The 20,181-nt window shown below is 44.1% G+C and overlaps 1 protein-coding gene across 5 annotated transcripts in view; it reads left to right on the forward strand.

The window, feature by feature from the left end:
* The window catches only part of LOC119161800 (uncharacterized), a 104,781-nt gene that overhangs the window by 68,142 nt on the left and 16,458 nt on the right, over positions 1-20,181 (forward strand). For 2 of the 5 annotated variants that reach the window (XM_075880123.1, XM_075880124.1), the window contains exons 3-5: positions 5,186-5,587; positions 16,811-16,839; positions 18,895-18,977. In XM_075880123.1, coding sequence (XP_075736238.1) covers positions 5,186-5,587; positions 16,811-16,839; positions 18,895-18,916 — 453 coding nt within the window. In that variant the 3' untranslated portion in view covers positions 18,917-18,977. Of the gene's footprint in view, positions 1-5,185; positions 5,588-10,032; positions 15,664-16,810; positions 16,840-18,894; positions 18,978-20,181 lie in introns of all 5 variants that reach the window. The other 3 variants (XM_075880127.1, XM_075880128.1, XM_075880125.1) reach the window with 2 other exon arrangements.

The raw sequence follows: 20,181 nt of genomic DNA on the forward strand, positions 1-20,181 counted from the left end.
CGAAACTTGAAGAAAAGCATCAGAAGAACAAGGCAAGCCTCAACATTACTGAAATTGCTGCCTTCATAAAGTTCGTTCTCATTAGGATGCCATTCTTTTGAGAAAGTTTAGCAGCTAGCCGGTCCACTGTTGCTGTCAGAGTCTGAGAACATCGCCATTTCTACCTCATTTGTTGGGTCAACATCTGATGTTGTGCTCGAAGATGAGAATTCTTCCAACCCTGAGGCAGAGGCATGGTTTGGGGATGTGGCACTGGGAGCTCCATCAGCTGTTCCAGTGGAGGCTGCGTCAGATGTTGAAATAGCCCAGCGACGAAGGGTCTCTCGTGGAACCCTGTGACGTAAGAAAGAAAAAAAATGCATTCAGTATGGAATATGCATTTCCGTTTCGAATTTTAGCAGGGACTTTGTTTTTACCTTTGCATGCAAGAATTCATGAAAACTAAAAAAGCATGGCATGTGAAGTGGCCTTATGTAGCTAAGAAAGAAAATAAGTCAGTAAATGGCACAGTTCAGATACCAAGGTCAATGGAGGAAGGATAATTTAATCAGCCACTGATACCGGTGTGGGAATACAGTGATAATGAAAATGCAAATATAGCGCTGAATATTTGCGAAATTTAAAAGGAGAGACGGTCGCATTGCAATTTTGTATTCCAGCGCATATTTCATTAGAAAACTTTTTAGCTTAGCGCACGCAACGGCCATGCGCACGCAACAGGCAAGAGGGCAGTAGACTGCGCGTGTGCTGAACGTGAGAGAGACGTGTGCGTTTGCACGCAAGGGATGCGCGATCTCGGCGCTTAAATTGCGCGCCCTTCGGCTATCGATTTCTCGCGAGATCTCCACGAGACCAAAACAGACAAGATGGCCGCAATGTCGGTGTACGGTGGTTCAGGCAGCAAACGAAGCTCGTGTGAATTTCGGCATTGCCCTTGATTGGGAGCCTAAGTAACCTGAAGCCAATAAGTGAACACGTGCAGTGGATTGTGACTGGTTCTAAGTCACAGCACAGCGTAGGACAATCGGACAACGTGAGTTTCGGAGCAGGAACCCAGTGTTGACGCGAAGCACCACGACGGATTTGTGGATTGTACGGGGCGTCGTGTGTGTGATCCTATTGAACCGTGATGGCTTTTACGTGTGTATAACCTGCAGATGTCCGAATGATCGCCTGCAAATCAACGTGGACGATTGGGCCAGTTGGTGATTCATGATCGATGTTTACTGCGCGGTAGAAAACACAGACGGGGGGGGGGGAAGGCAAGGACTGCGCTTGTTGTCTTTTTCCCGTCCGTCTTTTCTACCGTGCACTATACATCGATCATCGCCTGCAAAAGCATGACATGTATTAGGAAGTGAAAGTATAGTTCTAGCCATGCATTTGTAGCGCATGTGGATGCGTGACCGTGTTCTACCAAGCTCAGGTTATTTTTCTCGCACACGTACGGTACGCATAGGCATTTGCACGAGAGGGGGGGGGGGGGGGGTCAGCGAGGCAGCCCCACCCTTTAGTCATTTAAGGGGGGGGGAGGGGGCGTAAAGCCAGCCCCACACATTGACATAATGCCAGGGGGCTGCTGCGAGACGAGTGGGAGGGGGGTGCAAACTCAGCTCTATACCTTTACATAGGGTAGAGAGGCGCTGCTACAAGCCTTCGCCCACCTGAAGGAGAGCCCTGCGCACGCCTATGCCCTCTCGGCCTTTTCATCATCATAAAAGCAGCTTTCATGGCACGTAAGCACGCCAGCGCCAAAATGGGCATTTCTGTAGTTAGCGCTTAGCTTGGTTCTCTTTGCCTTTGGTTCTCTCTTTGCCTTAGAAAATGTCCGTAGCAAAACAGTAAATTTTAGATTTGCGGTAAGCGCTGGTCTTCGTCGTCTCTGTGATCTCGTGCTGATACAGCTAGCTCCAACACGTCAAGCTACTACTCCTCGTTGAAAAAGATAGGCTTGTTTCATGCCGTGACTTATGTGTTGCATCATCCCATATTAATTCTTATAGCTTCTCTATTAGATGGCGCAAAGCAACACTCGAAGGCTGAATGTTTTGAGGTGAGAGAAAAATAAGGTTTGAAGAAAGGCCAAAGAATATGAAAAAGAGTTGATGGGCAGTGAAGGTGTTCAGTTATTTGTATAGAAAGAGCACTGACACACAGCGGAGAAAATAAACTAGAAGGCTCACCAGTAATTATATCGCTAGCAGTGTAAGTGGTACGACAACAAATAGCTATAAATGAAAAGTTGGAGAGACTGAGAAGATTTACTGGATGACAGCAATGGAGAAAAAAAGTGGCTCTGAGTCTATACCTAAAGTGCAAAATCAAAATAAGGAGGGAGAAATTTTGAAATAATTAAAGGGGAAGCACTTACTCTTTCAAGTGAGACTGAGCTGCCTTAGAAAGTGAGATTTAGTAAAGAACAACAATGTATATGCTATGGGCAAGATAAGGAAATGATGCAGCATGTTCTGGTTGAATGTGGAGATATACACCCAGGTGTATGCTTGGGCGATAGCTTACAGGAAGTCTTGGGTTTTAGGAATGGCAATGGAAAGCTGAACATACCCGCAACAGAAGGGGCGGTTAGACTATTGGTGGCAGAAAACTGAAAACAAAAGACAAAAATTAGTAGTAGGGAAACTAAGGACATTCTGTCGTAAAGAGCAGAGAATCGCTCGATGGATTTGCATTTTTTTTCTCTAAACTATGATAGGTTTAACTGGAATAGACAATTAGACATTAGGCCACCTTCACAAACAAAAGAGGAAAAAAAATTTTTTTTCAATTTATTTATCAAACATGGTGGCACACTTCTCGTCACCCTCTTATAAAGGGTATGCTTATAGCATCTATCATCTAGGAAAGCCTGGTGACCCAGGGTGAAGCACATGTTTCGCATGTTGTGCACAGTAATGCTATAGAAGGCAGCCTCACACTTCGTGCATGCTGCGCACAGCACGTTGTGGGCGTACACTGAACTAAAATCCTGTATTATCTACATAGCAGGAGACAAAGGTGTTTTACCAGCTAATATCGATTACTTTCAGTTCGCTCAATTGTAATTCACTATTTTTGAAAATGACAAATAGCCGCCCCGCTGCGGTGGTCTAGTGGCTAAGGTACTCGGCTGCTGACCGACAGGTCGCGGTATCGAATCTCGGCTGCGGAGGCTGCATTTCCAATGGAAGCGGAAATGTTGTAGGTCCGTGTGCTCAGATTTGGGTGCACATTAAAGAACCCCAGGTGGTCAAAATTTCCAGAGTCCTCCACTACGGTGTCTCTCATAATCATATGGTGGTTTTGGGACGTTAAACCCCACGTATCAATCAATCAAAATGACAGAACACATCACTTCAGGGAGAAGACGACTAAGCAGTGTGAATCAATTCCATTTCTGGGCATACTTGTTTATGAGCTTTTCTCTTTCATTTAAAATAACATCTTTTTGAATAATCTTTCACTGTCTTAAAAGTGCTGCTGCATACAAGCATGTTACAGTTTGTATGCATGTTTTCAGTGTGCATTTTAAATGAGAATCGGTTGACTATTTTTCACTCCCATTTTTATTCATGAGGATTAATCATTGATAATCGCGGCCACTTCATTTTTGTGAATGGTTATAACCTTCTATATATATAAAAAAAACTGGTCTCAAATATTCTTGAAATGTTGGTTTAGTCAGTAATCAGCAATGAAAACTACAGGGTACTGAAGATTTCATTTGTTTTTCTAGTAATAAGTCAAACAATTGTTTGTAACCTGCATACTGGTTCTAACCATGGCAACGATACTCCTATACGGGAAATAGAGGCGAGGACAAAATATTTAGTAGTGCAGGATTATGTGTGCAACGATGGAACATTACAGAAGAACTTCCCTAGTCACAGCTGGACATACTCACCGCTAATGAAAGACGAAGACAGAAAAAGGAAAAATGCTTGTTTTATCGTATTGTACTTAAAAGCAGACTGTTTTGATTTTGCCATATTTTGGCCAGGCCAGTGGAAATGAGCACAAAGTGTGGAGAGAGAGCTGTTGACTCCAAGAAGCAACCACCAGTGCTACATACCTAATGAATTCTGTGAGGCACTCTGTGCACAGGTTTGAATCATGTGTAGAGTTTCTTTGTAAATACCCTTTGACACACTACTATTTCGTACCTGGTGTTCTTGTGGAAGTAATCTGTGGTTAAGGCATCATTTTTTTTACATACTGGTCTTTCTTGTAAAAAAGCACATTAACATAAATATGCAAGCTTGCTTTTCAGGTCTACTTACCAACTTTGATCCATCAGAAAGGTACTGCTTGTATGGGCCTCGTCTCCGGCTTGGATTCATCTTTCTGTCAAGGGATGACAGGGTGTGTTTGCTAGTTCACTAAAAGTGAAACATCAGGTGCATCAGTTTTCACACTTTCTTATGAAAGAGCTATTGAATATTTCTAGGCTTCAGGAAGCACAATGACAACATTGGATTGCATCTTGCCTGTCGCTGTAATGTCTACCAACAAAATGCAGTTGGTGTCCTAGCTCTGGCAGGGAATGTGACATTTGGCACTATTTTAATGCATTTGTTCCCATGACGCTAATGTAATATTCCTGGTATAAATGCATGTCTTACGTACACTTTTGACCGCTTAAATTCATAACTACCTAGTGACATTACAGAAAAAAAAGTACTAAATTTTACATGCATATGGTTGCCTATGTTAAATATCATGCAAGAGTGCAACTACTTTAATTGAATATTTCTCTGGCTAATCACAGGCGTCAATATTCTATTTTCGAGCATTTGACCGCGTCCTGACTGCACCATACCACAAAAATGAATTTGTTTCTTAATATGAAAAGTGCAACCAAACACTTCATTATGATTTGTTGCGCTGCAGTGAAACTTCGCCGAAAAATTTCACGTATACTGAGCCACACTATCGACACGACGGTTGCCCTTGCGCCGTTCGACATTGACAGCTATAGAAGGGCCGCATTAGGGGCTCATTGGTTGTGCATATAGTCGACACTTTCAACCCGCTTATCGAACACAAAGGCACACAGAAGAACACGCGTGTTTACACAAGACGAGTACTCGTCTTGTGCATATTATTACTTAGGCTGCTGCTGCAACTGGGCCCTTCGGGTTCCGGTGCCGACATGCGAACCACACACTTACGGCTACTCTTTTTGCAGGCTGTGGTAGCGGTGTTCGGCGCCGGTTTTGAGTCATGGCCACCTGGACACAACAGCGATAGCAAGGAAATGTGTTCAGCTGCCAGCATCGATGGGGCCTTCAACGAGTTCCTGTGGTGGACGACGCATCAACAGTTGCTCGGCGCGGCTGCGCAGTGTAGAGAGGCTCTTTGCGGCAGCGCTGGGATAGGCGTGAAAACTTGTCCCGCTGCTGTCATCGACACATGCCTGCGGCTGCATCTCGATGCGTCACGGGTGCCACATGAGACTGACGGAGGCGTCGACCACCACCAGGGGTGCTCGTCATACGACGAAAAGCTACTTAGGCTGCTGCTGCAACTGGGCCCTTCGTGTTCCGGTGCCGACATGCGAACCGCACACTTACGGCTGCTCTTTTTGCAGGTTGGTGAATTTTATCGTTATATGATTGGTGCTACTGTTCGAAAGTCGGTACCGGAGCCCCCCGGGACCTTTGTGCGAATGTTGGTTTGTGCTGTATTTAGCATTGATGAGTTTATTGCTCTGGCTGCGGTGAAGGCAAGGCTGCTTTTGTCAGGTGATGTGGAGGAAAAGCCAGGGCCAATAAGCAAGGAACTGGAGCAAGAGCTTGCAAGGGCTCTTTGTTGTTTACCGCAGATATCCGAAGCACAGGACAAGCTTATGAAACAACTCGAGAAATTAGAGACCGGGCAGCAAGAACTGAAGGATAAACTTCAAACCCTCGAATGCAAAATTGATAGGTTGGCAGGAGACTTGCCTACTGCATCATCAAGCGAGGAAAAGGCAGAGCTATCCACTCAACACAGCCAGCTTGTTGACAGCATGAGAAACGCTTTATTGAATCAGGACGAAATAGAAAACCGGTCGCGTAGAAACAATCTTTTGTTTTTTGGTCTGCCTGATGGGGGTAAGGAAACATGGGATGAATCCGAAAAGAAAGTGATCGATTTGTGCGCAGAAAAGCTGCGTGTAACAGTGTCCCCCTCCGCAATCGAGCGTGCCCACCAAATTGGCAAGGTCGGGGGCGAGAAACCTCGGCCAGTTATTGTGAAATTTGCGTTTTTCAAAGACAAACAAAGAGTTATATCTGCTGCCTCAAAACTAAAGGGAACGAATTTTTCTATTGGTGAGGATTATTCCAAAATCGCTCGCCAGCAAAGGCAAAAGTTACTGGAATACGGGAAGCAAACTGACGCGATAGTTATGGTCAAATACAACAGGGGCAGAATGGAGGCCAAAATCGGAACTAAATCTTTCGTGTACGACTGTGCAAGTGACTCAGTGAAAGAATGCGCTCAATAGCGGTTGGGGGCGCTATAGCGCCGCGCAAAAAGGGACTTCCAGAGACCTTATCAGTGATTGTTGTCAATTGCCGAAGTTTAAATAATAAGGTTTACGAGTTTGATACCCTGATTCAAATTTCACAACCCGATGTTGTTTTTGGAACTGAATCTTGGCTAGGTGAACATATTTCAGATAATGAAGTTTTTCCAACAGGTTACACAGCCTACCGCAAAGACCATAATACGCACGGTGGGGGTGTGTTCATTCTGATTCGAGACGGCATACCAACCGTACCAATACAGGGCGCAGATAACAACTCCGAATCGGTTTGGTGTAGAATAACGTTTTCGCTAGGGAACGGTTTAGTTTTAGGGTCCTTTTATCGGCCTCCTGGTAACTCTAGTGTGTTACCTTTATTTAGTTTGGCTAAAACCATTTCGGCTCTTTCCTCCAAACCAATTATGCTGGCGGGTGATTTTAACATGCCCAATGTCGAATGGTGCAATTTTCGTCCAGTTGAAAATAGTCGGTCAACACTTCATTCTGCGTTTTTCGAGCTTACCAGAGTTTATGACCTTTTCCAGTTTGTTCAGTTTCCAACACGACTGGGTTCGGCAAGTGATAGTGTCCTGAACCTTCTTTTTATGAATCGTAACAATTTAATGAAGTCGGTTGTTCAAATTCCAGGCATAAGTGACCACGATGTCATTGCGGCTACCATAGAGTGGAAAAAGATAGAAATCAGTAGACCTCGTTCACGTAAAGTTTTCGCATATGATAGAGGCAGGTTTGATGCCATCAATTTTGAACTGGATGCATACCTTCCGATGTTTATCCCATGCTGTCAGTCCAATGACATTGAAATATTGTGGCGGTTGTTTAAAGAAAAACTGTTGTCTCTGGTAAACATTTATGTCCCATCGAAAATTGTAACTGCCAATCGTCGTGGTGATAAACCTTGGATTACTAAAGATATACGTGCGTTAATTAGGCGTAAGGCTCGGGTGTACAGAAATTATTGTCGCACGCGCAGTGCTGATTTATTTAGTAAGGTTAAAGCATTAGGCTCTTGCATGAAGACACAGATAAAGCTGGCGAAGCGTGAACATTTATCGTCCCTTAATAGTAAAATCAAAACAAATCCAAAGGAAGTCTGGCGTTACGTTAAAAGTAACAAAAAAGACATCAGTGGAATTTCCTTTATCATGCACAATGACGAACTACTTAGAGATGATATGAGTAGAGCAGAATGCTTCAATGCGTATTTTCAATCTGTTTTTTCTCTGCCAAGCCCGATATCTCCCGTTACGACGCTCAGATCGTTACCCGCTATGCATGATATCATAATAAATGAATCAGGTATAAGAAAACATTTGAATAGGCTGAATCCCTAGTCTGCGCATGGTCCCGACGGTATTTCAAACCACATACTAAAACGATGTGCTGATCATATAGCTCCATTTCTAGCTGCTTTGTATAAAGTATCGATAAGGTATGGAAAATTACCACGAGAGTGGAAGTTAGCCAATATCACGCCTTTGCACAAATCCGGCGTCCGTGATAATGTATCTAACTATAGACCGGTATCGCTAACCCCCGTTTGTTGCAAGACACTGGAACACATAATCTATTCTTGCCTTATAAAACACCTTCAAGATAATTTTTTCACTCCGTCTCAACATGGCTTTCGCGCAGGCCTTTCGTGTGTTACACAGCTAACCGAATTCGTACATGACATCTCTTCATCGTTCGACCAGGGCATTCAATTGGAGGCTGTTTTTTTGGACTTCAAAAAAGCTTTTGATGTCGTCCCCCACAGTCTTTTGCTTCATAAGTTGTCGTTTCTTGGTATTCCCAAAACCCTCATAGACTGGATTAAGGATTATCTCAGCGGCCGCAAGCAATGTGTTGTGATAAATGGTGTGTCTTCATCAACAGCTGATGTACTGTCCGGGGTGCCACAGGGGTCGGTCCTGGGGCCGCTTCTATTTTTGATTTTTATCAATGATTTTCCACTGGGTTTGAAATCAACAGTGAGGCTTTATGCTGATGATTGTGTTTTGTATTGCCTAGTCAAGTGTTTTGGTGACACCATAGTACTTCAGTCTGACCTCGATAAGATTGTGTCTTGGTGTGCTCAGTGGCAAATGAGTTTGAACCTAACTAAATGTTTTCATGTGCAATTTAATAACAAAAAAAAGGTTGTATCCAGGTCTTATTACTTAAATTCCTGCGCAGTACAAAAGGTAGATCAAGTTAAGTATCTCGGCGTAACATTCACGGCAACACTAGATTGGACCAGTCACGTAGATCTAATCACAGCCAAGGCTTTGCGCCTAATTCATTTTTTTCAAAGAAATTTCAGCGACACGCCGCAAACACTCAAGGAAACCCTGTATATTACAAATGTGCGCCCAATTTTAGAGTATGCTTGTGTTTCTTGGGACCTGTTATGTTTTGCCGCTCATAAGTTGATCGTGCGGATGGGACAGCACCAGAAGCTACGTTATTCAAAAACTCCTTTCTCGGATCTCTCTCGGCAAGGTCGCAAATTGCTTTCTTTGAGCATGGGACGACAGCGCGGGAAACTACGTTATACAAAGCTTCTTTCTCGGCTCTCTCTCGGTATGCCCGTGTGACTGTACACCACTTATCCTCTGGAATGCAAACTACTTCCATCTCCTCCGCTGCCGGGGGCAAACACACAATGTGAAACGAACCCGCTCTGCCAACCGGCTTAGAATGTTTGTGGTTTAGACACAAGTCGCCGCTGCCGGGCGCGAGCTCAGTGGGAGTAGGTGACACGCTCTGCCCTGGCGATCGGCTCGAAGTCGCAGCGATGCACGACCCGAACACAAGGAAAGCGGAGAAAGTCAAAGGCCGCTTGCTACCCGTGGGGGCAATAACGCTCCGCACGCGATCATTCAACTTCCGGCTTTGAGGTTCGTCTCGGCTCGCTGGGTGTGGGAAAAGGCATGAATGTACCAGGTTTACAATGCCGATATCTCCCGAGCGAGAGAATTCCTGAGCGCGTGGGAGGTGGAGAGAGAGAGACATGATGGGAAAGAGTGCCAAAACGCCTGTTTAAACTGTAGAAGCGCTGCTGTCGAGAGTAAGGTCAGCCCAGTAGGGAGTGACTTAATCTGAGTGGAAACAGATTGGATGAGAGAATGTTGAGGCGGACCAGCAGTGGCCACCTCCCCTTTTTCTTTGTTACCGCAAGAAACTTAAGACTGGATGGAATCCGTTTCTCTTCAGTCGAGGCTGCAATCACTTAACTGATAGATCAGTACGACTCCGTACGATGCAACTTTTGTCTGGGCTGTAACCACTTGGTGGTCGAACAGTGAGACTAAGTACGTTGTATGTAGTAACAGTGTTCTAGGCTCTAACTGAAGAAAAGTTAAGTAAAAGAGTAAGACGCTGTTGATGTCTGTGTTATCATGAGTGTGCTTTGGCAAGATGTACATATGACTGTAAATATTTCGCTGTAATATACCTTCAAGTTTTCATTACCTCCAACCTGCCTCCTGCTTCATCGACGCCGATCATCTCCTTGACAGGACTTCAATCCACATCAAGGAGATCAACGAACGAGAAGGAAAACTTAACTGGACCCTTTCACGAATATACTAAAAGAAAAGTTGGAGAGGGTGCAAAAAAGGGCTGCTAGGTTTGTTACAGGAAACTACGATTTTAGAATAAGGTCTTCTGGAATTCTTCAGGCCTTGGGATGGGAACCCCTTTGTGGACGACGGAAAGTTCAAAGACTTAAATTTCTCTATATAATGTATATCACGGTAAGACTGGGCTAAGTAAAGAGCGGTATTTAAAGACGCCTAGTTATATGTCCGAACGGAAAGATCACTTATATAAAATTAGAGAATATACTTGTCGATTGAATGTCCTTAAATACTCTTTCTTTCCAAATTCTATTGGTGACTGGAATGCGCTAAAAATACCAATATTCTCTGATTCTAATTTCTTAACAGCCATTGAAACAGCATTTTGAGCTGCTGAAATAACCCATATATTTAACGTTGGCTTTGTACTTCTTTTGGTTGTTGATTTTTATAAGTATAATTACTGCTTTCGTTGTATAATCCTGTGTTTTGTACTTTTGTTCTAATGCTGTACTACAAGTGTTGATTTCTCCTGTATACTGTAAGGCACGATTTATTTGCCTTTAATTTTGCTGTTTTGTATTCTATTTTCTACTGTGACCCCCTACAACAATGGCCAATGGGCGATGTAGGTACTTGTAATAAAATAAAAATTGTAATAAAAAATACATTTATGTTCTTTTGGAGCGTCTTCCTTTGTGTTCGAGCAACACGTTGCGAAGCGTCTACGTCTCTTCCATGGTGTCAAAAAAAATAATTTTTCCTACACCTAGGTCTCTTCGTTCTCAGGCTGCCGTGCACCGGCGGTTTTGTTCATGCATGTACAACTCGCCACGTTATTCGGAAAACGCACAGAGCGACGAAGGGGCGGTTGTCATGGCTACATTAGCCGTCCCCTCCGGCTCCGCGTCGTCTGCTTCTCGCAGTTTCCCTATCGCTCTGTTTTTTTTTTCAGCCCACGTTCGTGGTGTTGCGTGGCGTTCACAATGTGGCAATCCCGCATGACGAGTATGGAAGTTATGATGGCGAGTGTGCGTTCCAGGCTGCAGCGTTTCATGTAACTGCCACCCCGGCGAAGCTTAATTGCCGTGAATTTTGGACACCTTTCGCGCAGCCAACGTTTTACAGCACCGAACGCAGGCTTGTCGCTACGACAGGCTTGCCTTCAGCGTGGCGCGGCGTTAAATGTACGTGCTTTGTTTAAATTGTGAAGTATCGAGCAATTTTATGCCAGTGCTGTGCTAAGTTGAAAGAAAGCGCAATACGAAGATACGAAGCGCTTGTCAAGAGCGATCAGTCTTTAGGCGCCCTCATCTCGAATGGGTATGACCACAAGCCGCGCCACAGACCGCGGCCTTGTGCCGTGATTCGATATTCTCAGGCGATATCACTGTTCCCTCCCGACAAAATTCTAGTGAATGTTGCAGCTCTTTCTGGACTAAACTGAAATCATCAGTGGTTGCAGGATTGTCATTTTTGCGACGCGGAATGCGTTTGGTTATGGTTTGAAAGTGGTAATTAACACTTCAATAATCTAGCACTTTCTAGGTTGAGTGACAGAGTGCGAAAAAATACTTACGCTGAACAGCGTCTTCGTTGGTAAGCTTGCTCAAGCAGACGTTGACGTTAACCACGATGCCTCCACCCTGACAAGACCGACACGTTGTTTCTTGGCGCCGGCCGTCTCGCAAACCGAGTGACTACGGAGCGCGCACGATCCCGACAGGCGCGATTGTGCCACTATGTTCGTGACCAGCGAAGGCACCTCCTCCTCTGGTTTGTATGTGGGGTTCGAGGAAGGGAAGGCACTAATATGCATGACCGGATATTGCCCCTCCGAAGATGCGTCGCCTTTCGCGCTCCCCCCGCGGACAGAAATTCCTTCTTTGAAACGCTAGGGCTAACCTCAACGTTCCCACGGTACTAGATCCATTGAGCAGTCTGAGGACATTCCGTTACTATACGAATGACACAAACTGTCTAGTTACTTTATTCTGTAGTTTGGGGACCGGTGCCCATATTTTACCGGATCAGACAGATCACTGTGAAATATGTTTCACCTTTAGATATTCCGTCTTTTCATTGAAAATGTCTTAACTCGACACTTGCGCAAGATATTTCGTGGTCAACCTTCTATAGGTCTTAACTTGAACCTGAACGCGCACGATACTGAGGAAAAAAAAGGCCTTTAACGCCTGAAAATAAATCAAAATGAATAAGTATCATGTTGAGCTATAATTAAATTCACTAATGCGCAACAATGTTTACAGAAAAACCAAGTCGATTCAGTGAGTTACATCGACACATTCGCAAAGCATGCAGGAACAAGTAAAGAATGGTTCCGTTACGATACGAACTGACGATCAGCGGCGTATCGTACGTTGAAATATGCACGGTTATTGTACTGATCAGGATAAGAACCATGTGATGATATAGAGTAAAACAGAGCACAAATAATAATACCAACTCATATAAGCTGCAAGTTCATCATTTATGGGTAGGCATGCCGCCTGAAGAACGTGACTTAATTTTGCGCAACGAATTCACTATTGTCTAGGAATCCGAACTCTGAAAATCTATATATTACATTATTTCATGTTTCTCAGGATTGTAAAAGCGTTCGTCGTAGTCGATCGTCAAACAGAAAAGCGGTTGGCCCGACAATTAAGTAAAGGAAAAACAAGAACTGCAATTTGTTGGAAAGCATGTTGGAGAGGCCTGCAATTGTACGAAAAACTCATTTACTCAGAACGTTTGTGCACGTGTCCTTGTTACTGACAATGCAGTGCCTGGAGATGGTTGGCAATAGTGCATGCAGGTTAATATTTAAGTATGCTTCCTGCCTCGCCATTGAAAACAAAACAGGCATACATGTACAAAGATGGATTTCACGTGTTTATTGTACTCGAAGCACTTAAGAACTGTCACGTCACTTCACTGGTGACTGAAAATAATCAACTCTGCAAGTCGCTTGAAGCACTTAAGAACTGCCACGTCACTTCACTGGTGACTGAAAATAATCAACTCTGCAAGTCGCTTGAAGCACTTAAGAACTGACACGTCACGTCATTTCACTGGTGACTGAAAATAATCAACTCTGCAAGTCGCTTGAAGCACTTAAGAAATGCCACGTCACGTCACTTCACTGGTGACTGAAAATAAATCAACTTTGCAAGTCGCTTGCGGATGTTTGGTCCTGTTATCTTTGCAGTAGCTTGCTTCGCGGCATGGTGCATCCTGATCTTCACGTAGCAGCCGATGACACATTTAACAAGACGCACAAAGTGGTTGGAGTCAACTGCTGATTCGAACATATGGCCATGCAGTTCCGGATAGAGCTTGTTTGTGCTCAGCACTCCCGAAAGTTCTGCCATAACCTTGGCTGTCACAGTGTCAGCTGCATTCTTTTTTGGAAGGCCTCCGTCGTGAACCTTCTCCCGCAGTCGAACAGCTTTTTCAGTCAGCTGACAGATGTACGTTGTCGATGACGACGGCTTGGAAAGACCTCCACGGTTTTTTCTGTTCAGGAGTGCCGAACCACACGTCTCGGCAATGGTGGCCGAGTAGCATACTCTGCAAGGTATTTTACGTTTGACCATTGGGCAAAGAAACCCTGCGATGTAACCAACGACGTTTCCAAGGTACAGAGACAGTGCAGGGAGATCCTCAACTATGACATCCAGCTCGCTCTCGTCGGGTAGGTCTACGCCTAGGTCCTTGGGTAGGTCTATGCCTGGTCTTGTGTGCCGCTTCGCTTTGCTGTGGCCATGTCGAGCTCATCGTTGGAGCAAAACTGACTGCTCACGTACAGTATGCGCGTATTGTCAAGAGACTCACAGTTACCTCGCCCACCCTTCACCTGGTTGTGTGTGACAAGTCGCTTGTATGCCGCCACAAATTGTGAGACTGTGGGATTGTTATTCCAGCCCCCTTTAGAACGCACAGCGGCAAAGAACAGTTCAATGTGGTCTTGTGAAAGCTTGTAAGTAAGAAAGTAACGGAGTGGAGCATTGACCGAGAGGAGGAGCGCGGATGCCAGACCGATGACACTTTAAATGGTCACCAGAAATCCTAGAAATGGTGTTCTTCTGGGCGTCCTGAAAATGGGAACACCTGATCCGTCAGTCAGCCCCCGAATGTACTCCTTGACTTCTTCGAAGAAGTTCATCCAGGTTCCCTTGTTGCTAGGTCGGAGCGGCGCTTTGAAACCATTGGCCACTGGGTTGCGTGAATTGAGGAAATCAAACAGTTTATCGAACATTCGAATAAATTTCACTGTTCCTTCTGAATTTTTGAACTGTGGGAGTTGCAAGTCTTCACGACAAAAATCTATGGCGTCAGCCACACTAGTGCTTAAAGTCTGGACAGCAAGGTTGACTTTCATCTTCTGTTTCTGCCACTGAATGTGTGCAGCACGTAGTTTTGTTGCTGCATGCAGGCCTTCTTTTTCTTGAAGTTCTTGTAGCTGGACAATGTAGTCCCAGCTCACCGATGCGCCTGATGCGGCACGGCGTCAGGCTGTAGCCGAGTTCGTGCGCCCGTTGATATGACGACACTGATATGACGTTTGCGTTTCGCTGCGTATCACGCACGTCGCACAGAATATTGTAATACTTACAAGTGGAACGTCTTCCCAGACGACTTCTCTGGTCTGCTGGTGCAGTTGACGGCGCAACAAGCAGGCATTTTTAGCGGAATGCGCGCGAAACCAGCCCATACGTAGCACGCGCTATGCTGGAACGGCGGCCATTTGTCCGACTTCCGGGACGAGCGCTCGAACTTCCGGCGGCCGCACGCCGGAGAGCTCGAAGCGCCATCCAGCACCCTAGTGGAGATCAGTGGCTTATCTTGCTCACTGTGCTTTTACCACTCCGATTCCAGTGAAGGCACGTGAGTGCGACCAATACGTTGGTGCGGCAAAACGATTTTTACTGCGTGGTTGTCCCATGGAGTTGCCCCGCCTCGAACGAAACCGCAGTACAGTGTTCTGGAAAGTGTAACCGCAGATCGCATGGCAGGCCATAAGGCAGCCGTGGCTCGTAAAAAGAAAGGATTGGGGCAATGGAGGCAAAAACACAATGAGTGAGAAAAGCAGTCTGGGAACGAGACCTTTTGGTTGGAAAACAACGTTGCAGAAAAGCCAGCTCGAAATTTGCGCATATGGTCAATTCTCGTCACACGTTTTTTTGTTTCAACATTTGTGGCACTTAGCTTTTGGCTTTATAAAAAAAATTACATCGTTGTGTAATTTTTGCATATGCATATTTTTATTTTATTTCCTGGCCATATCCTTCACAAGCCAAGCCAGGATTAATCCAATCTTCTTTCTGAGTGGTTAAGAGCGTTTTAGCGCCACACGTGTTTTGTTGCGTTGCTGCACTTATTTTTATATTAGAAATGGTGCAGTTCTGCTTGGAACGTTTTGATGGCGATGCGGATAAGAGAACGACTTTCGACGTTGTTAAAATGACTCGCGTCGTGAGTAAAGAAGAAGATGGTCCCTGCGATGGATCGTAGGTGCAAGTTCGGTGGCGGGACAAAGGGTTAAGGCTACGCTGATTGTCATATCAAGTAAGCTTGAATTTTGGTTTCTATCATAGAAATAGTGATGTCACACAAGCTGTTTTGATCACGATCTGGACCGGATTTTCATGGTCGCTCCTGCTCGGACAAATCTTATCCGGATGGAGCTTGGCGCTCATGTCACCCCAGTTGCGACCTGGAAGCCAAATCTTGATACACAGCTGTCGGGCCAGACTGCGATTGAAAGTGACCTTGTAGCAGTGCCTGATGTGGATCGGTGATCGCCGGGACCAAAAGTGACCGTGTGACCCCGGTATAACTGGTGGCATTATTACAATGTCGGCCGCGCACTACGTTGGTCCTGGTGGTATTTCCTGTTGCTACGATTTTTGCATTGCGTCAGGCCTTCATGCTTTACTTTTCAGTGTAACTAAGGTGTCCCATCAGCAATTTTTATTGCTATCAAGCCCGAATGGGAGAAAATGATCAACACATGTACATCGCGATCTGCCTGACTTCTGCATCGAAACTGATCTGGATTGATCTGCACAGTGTAGCAGTGACCTTTGTTAATCGTGAGCGAGAAATATGGTCTTGATTGGCCCTGATCGTGACCAAACATGCCCGTTTTCACACTGATACTGTCCTGTCAACTGAGGAATGTGAATTTACGTAAGCTCATAGCTGTTAGGGGCTACCTTTTGCCATACCAAGACGTACACCGCGGGCGCTGAAAATAGCGTTAACATTGTAAGGCCTTATGATTTATGGTAATTTGTGCCGCGTCTCACAGACTAATCAAATCCCATTCATCTTAATGGCATCTGTCATCCTTTGCTAGAACTTAAAACTTAGAAATACGTACTTTTGACAAAAATTTTGCTTATTACACTACAAATGTAACATTTGTAATAGCATCTATGGTTCAGACATATTTTGTACGTCACATGTAACATATACCATGTGGTTCTTGAGGTTCACTTCAGTGAAATTCACTTCATAATTGTACATCTTCAATGTGAGAGCAATGGCTGGAGTTGCTGTGATATATGTTGCAATGTTGTGAGAGATACAAAGCCAAGCTAATGGCACCACATTGTGCTTGCTTCCACATTTCAATATACCTGAAAGCAGATTGGAGTTGGTATAATGCATGTTTATTTTGTTATTAACCTAAGATTTTTTTTTTCAATAGACACTGTTGTTGACATCATCAGCTGAAACGTGAGTAACCCTTTACTGCCTTACGTCACGAATTCATAACATAACAAAAACTTGGAGCAAGCAAGTCATGGAATGCGTGCCTCCTTTAATGCCAGCTCTCAAGTACTCATGGGGAATGTAGGTGTTAGCATGAAAATCTGGCGCTATCTTGCGCAATGTATTGTATGCTAGAATCAATTGTTTTTAGCTTGTGGCGGAGAGTGCGAAGCACGTGCAAGAGCGCTCACTTTCGCTCTCTTTATTTTTTCTCACATGGCTGACGGGAGTTCTATCGTCGATAATTTTGTTAATTTGGTGTGTACGCAATCCAGGTATGGCACATGACATGTTGCGTAGCTCTGAAGTACGTTTTTTATTGCGAGGTCCTCAATGGGTAACTGCGAGGTGTACAATGGGTATCTGCCGCAGGTTGCTAAGCCAGACTGGCCTATCGACTTGTGCCGTTGCTCTTTCTTGCCCACAATGAGTCGGGCCTTGAATGATGTTCAATACTACAGGCTGCGTTGCCTTCATATGGCATGTGCTTTGCTCCTTTGTCCAACAGGCATCCAATATGTCTAATGTTTATATAATTTAATACTTAATTGCTTTCAAATAGTGCAGCGATCGAATTAGTGTTCATATAAGGGTTGGTTTACCACCTGCAATCTTTTCTTTTTTGCTATCTAAAAAATATTAGTGCCAGTTCCCACTTGTGAAATCTGCATAAACAACGGAGCAAGTGCCACCACCCTGCAATCGCAGATTGAGTTCTTTCATCATCTTATTCTGTTTTCTTCATCTCTTTCAACGTCGTCTTTTTTCTTTCATAATTTTTTTTATTTCTGTATATCTTGCACTCTCTCCTTTTTTTCTTTCTTCATTCCTGTTCACCCTCACTTTGATTAACCACACCTGGTTATGCTACACTGTATATGGTTATGGTATGGTTTACACTCTCGCTTCTACATCAGTACTCCTCATCCTTGCTTCCCTTTTCTACCCTTTTGCTAAACTTCTCTATACAAGGCTATATCATGCTGTACCCTCTCCCCTTCCTTCTTTTCTCCTCACCATTACATTACTCCTTACTCCTTTCCCACCCCATTTCTATATTGTAATACGCATGGCTATGCTTTGCTATAAAAAAGTCTACTGTTAGAAGGCTCGGTGTTTTGACATAAAGACCATCCTGAATAGCGCAACTAAACAGAGTATGCAGTCATAAACAAATAAGCACAGGCACACACTGACTACTGATTTTATATAAGGCAGATTCACACCTTTATACATCCAACAAGCTGCGCAGGCACATCGTCACGATAAACAATTTAGATTAAAAAAACAAGGCACAAAAGGAATTGAATTGCAGCAATGCACGGCACAATAGAAATGTTGCCTACGTACTACTCACTTGCTTTCCTAATAAAAAGTGCTTCTAATATTTCGTGAGTCTTTTTTGTCCACTTCTGCCTAGGATATTTTGAAGTTAGAATCATAGTTCACATTGTGAACACGCAATGCAGTGGTCAATGAGGTGACTTCTCTCGTTATTCAGAATTCTTTGATGTTCTCTGTGTTGGTCATTGAAGCACACCCCATCTAGCCGATGTAGACATATACGCAGCATAGCGGTCATGCCGTGCTAGAAGCTGCTTGGCACAGGCTTGTTTTCAGTGGTTCATACCTGATGAGTTTTCAGAAATGACGGCTGGCTCAACCTCTCTTTCTAACAGCTCTGCTGTCAGAAAAAAAAATGTTGGCATGTGTATTCGTTGCTAGTAATATGTTATACGTGTAGGTGTTGTGTGCATTTGTCAAAAAGTATTAGGGATGCTTGTACCTACTGAGCTGGAGATTGAGTTGCAAAAGGTATACATGTGAACGTGGTAAAATAATATGCCTCTCTTTTTACCTTGCCGCATTTATTCTATTTACTAAACACTGCAGGTTAGACACTAGTTTGGCGAAAGTGCAGTCAAACTCAGTAGCTTTATTGCCATGATGCATGTTTGGTGATAGAGCTCTCAGTAGGATTGTTTCCCATGAAATTCATACTTCTAATACCTATTTCAGAGGACCGTCCCGAGCTAATTAAGCAAATGGATAAAGCCATTGCAGAATATAACAGACAGGCCATGGCAGACCCTAAAAAAAGTGTAAGTTGTTTTCTATCTATTGTACAGTCATTACCAGCTTCCACAAATTGTTTTGCACAAAACCCAGGCTCACACTTCACTCCCATTCTACTGAAACTACAACAAGAATAAATATAAATTTGTTTCATTTCTTAACTTCTTCAAATTAGACTTCAAGTAAGTTATCAAGTTGGATGGTATCGGCTGACACATTCTGTGGGAACCATCATGTACGCTGTTCTCGGGGCACTAGCCCACTCTCTGACTTTTTGTGATCATTGCTGATGGTGCGTATATTTTAGAATTACTCCACTGGAGCACTGCCTGCCAATTTGCTGCTCTTTTACTTCGCTTAAGTTTATTGTAACACTTTATTATCAAGCAGTGTCATGCAAGCACTCTGTAAGCAAACAGAAGGGACCACTTCTTTGTCTGTTGATGCTTAAGTATTGTTGGTATTGTGTCTTGCAACAGCTATGCCTTTCGTTTATATAGCAAAATAAATAATACAATAATTAAAAGCCTGTCACTCAAATGCACTGTGCATTCTTATACCTTGAAGTGTACCTAAAGATGCTGCTATTCATCATCATCAGCCTGACTACGTCCGCTGCAGGACAAAGGCCTCTTTCATTTCCCGCCAGTCAACTCGGTCCTGTGCTTGCTGCTGCCACTTGATACCTGCAAAGTTCTTAATCTCATCTGCCCACCTAACTTTCTGTCTAACCTGCTTGCCTTCTCTTGGAACCCAGGCAGTTACCCTTATTTACCAGCAGTTATTTTGCCTACGCGCTACATGCCCAGCCAATGTCGATATTCTCTTCTTTATTTCAACTATGATATCCTTAACGCTGGTTTGTTCCCTGATCCACTCTGCTCTCTTCTTGTCTCTAAAGGTTACACCTATCATTTTCCTTTCCATCGCTCGCTCCGTCGTCCTCAATTTAAGCTGAACCTGTCTTCATGTTTCTGCTCCACAGCTAAGTACCGGCAAGACGCAGCTGTTATATACCTTCCTCTAGAGGGATAGTGGCATCTACGTGTCATGATTTGAGAGTGCTTGCCAAATGTGCTCCACCCCATTCTTATTTTTTTAGTTACTTTAATCTCGTAGTTCGGCTTCGCGGTTATTATCTGTCCTAAGTAGACGTAGTCTTTTAGAACTTCAAATGCACTATTACCTATCTCGAAGTTCTATTTTCTTGCGAGGTTGTTGTATGTTACT

The sequence above is a fragment of the Rhipicephalus microplus genome, chromosome X, assembly GCF_043290135.1.
Source record: "Rhipicephalus microplus isolate Deutch F79 chromosome X, USDA_Rmic, whole genome shotgun sequence".
Lineage (NCBI taxonomy): Eukaryota > Metazoa > Arthropoda > Arachnida > Ixodida > Ixodidae > Rhipicephalus > Rhipicephalus microplus.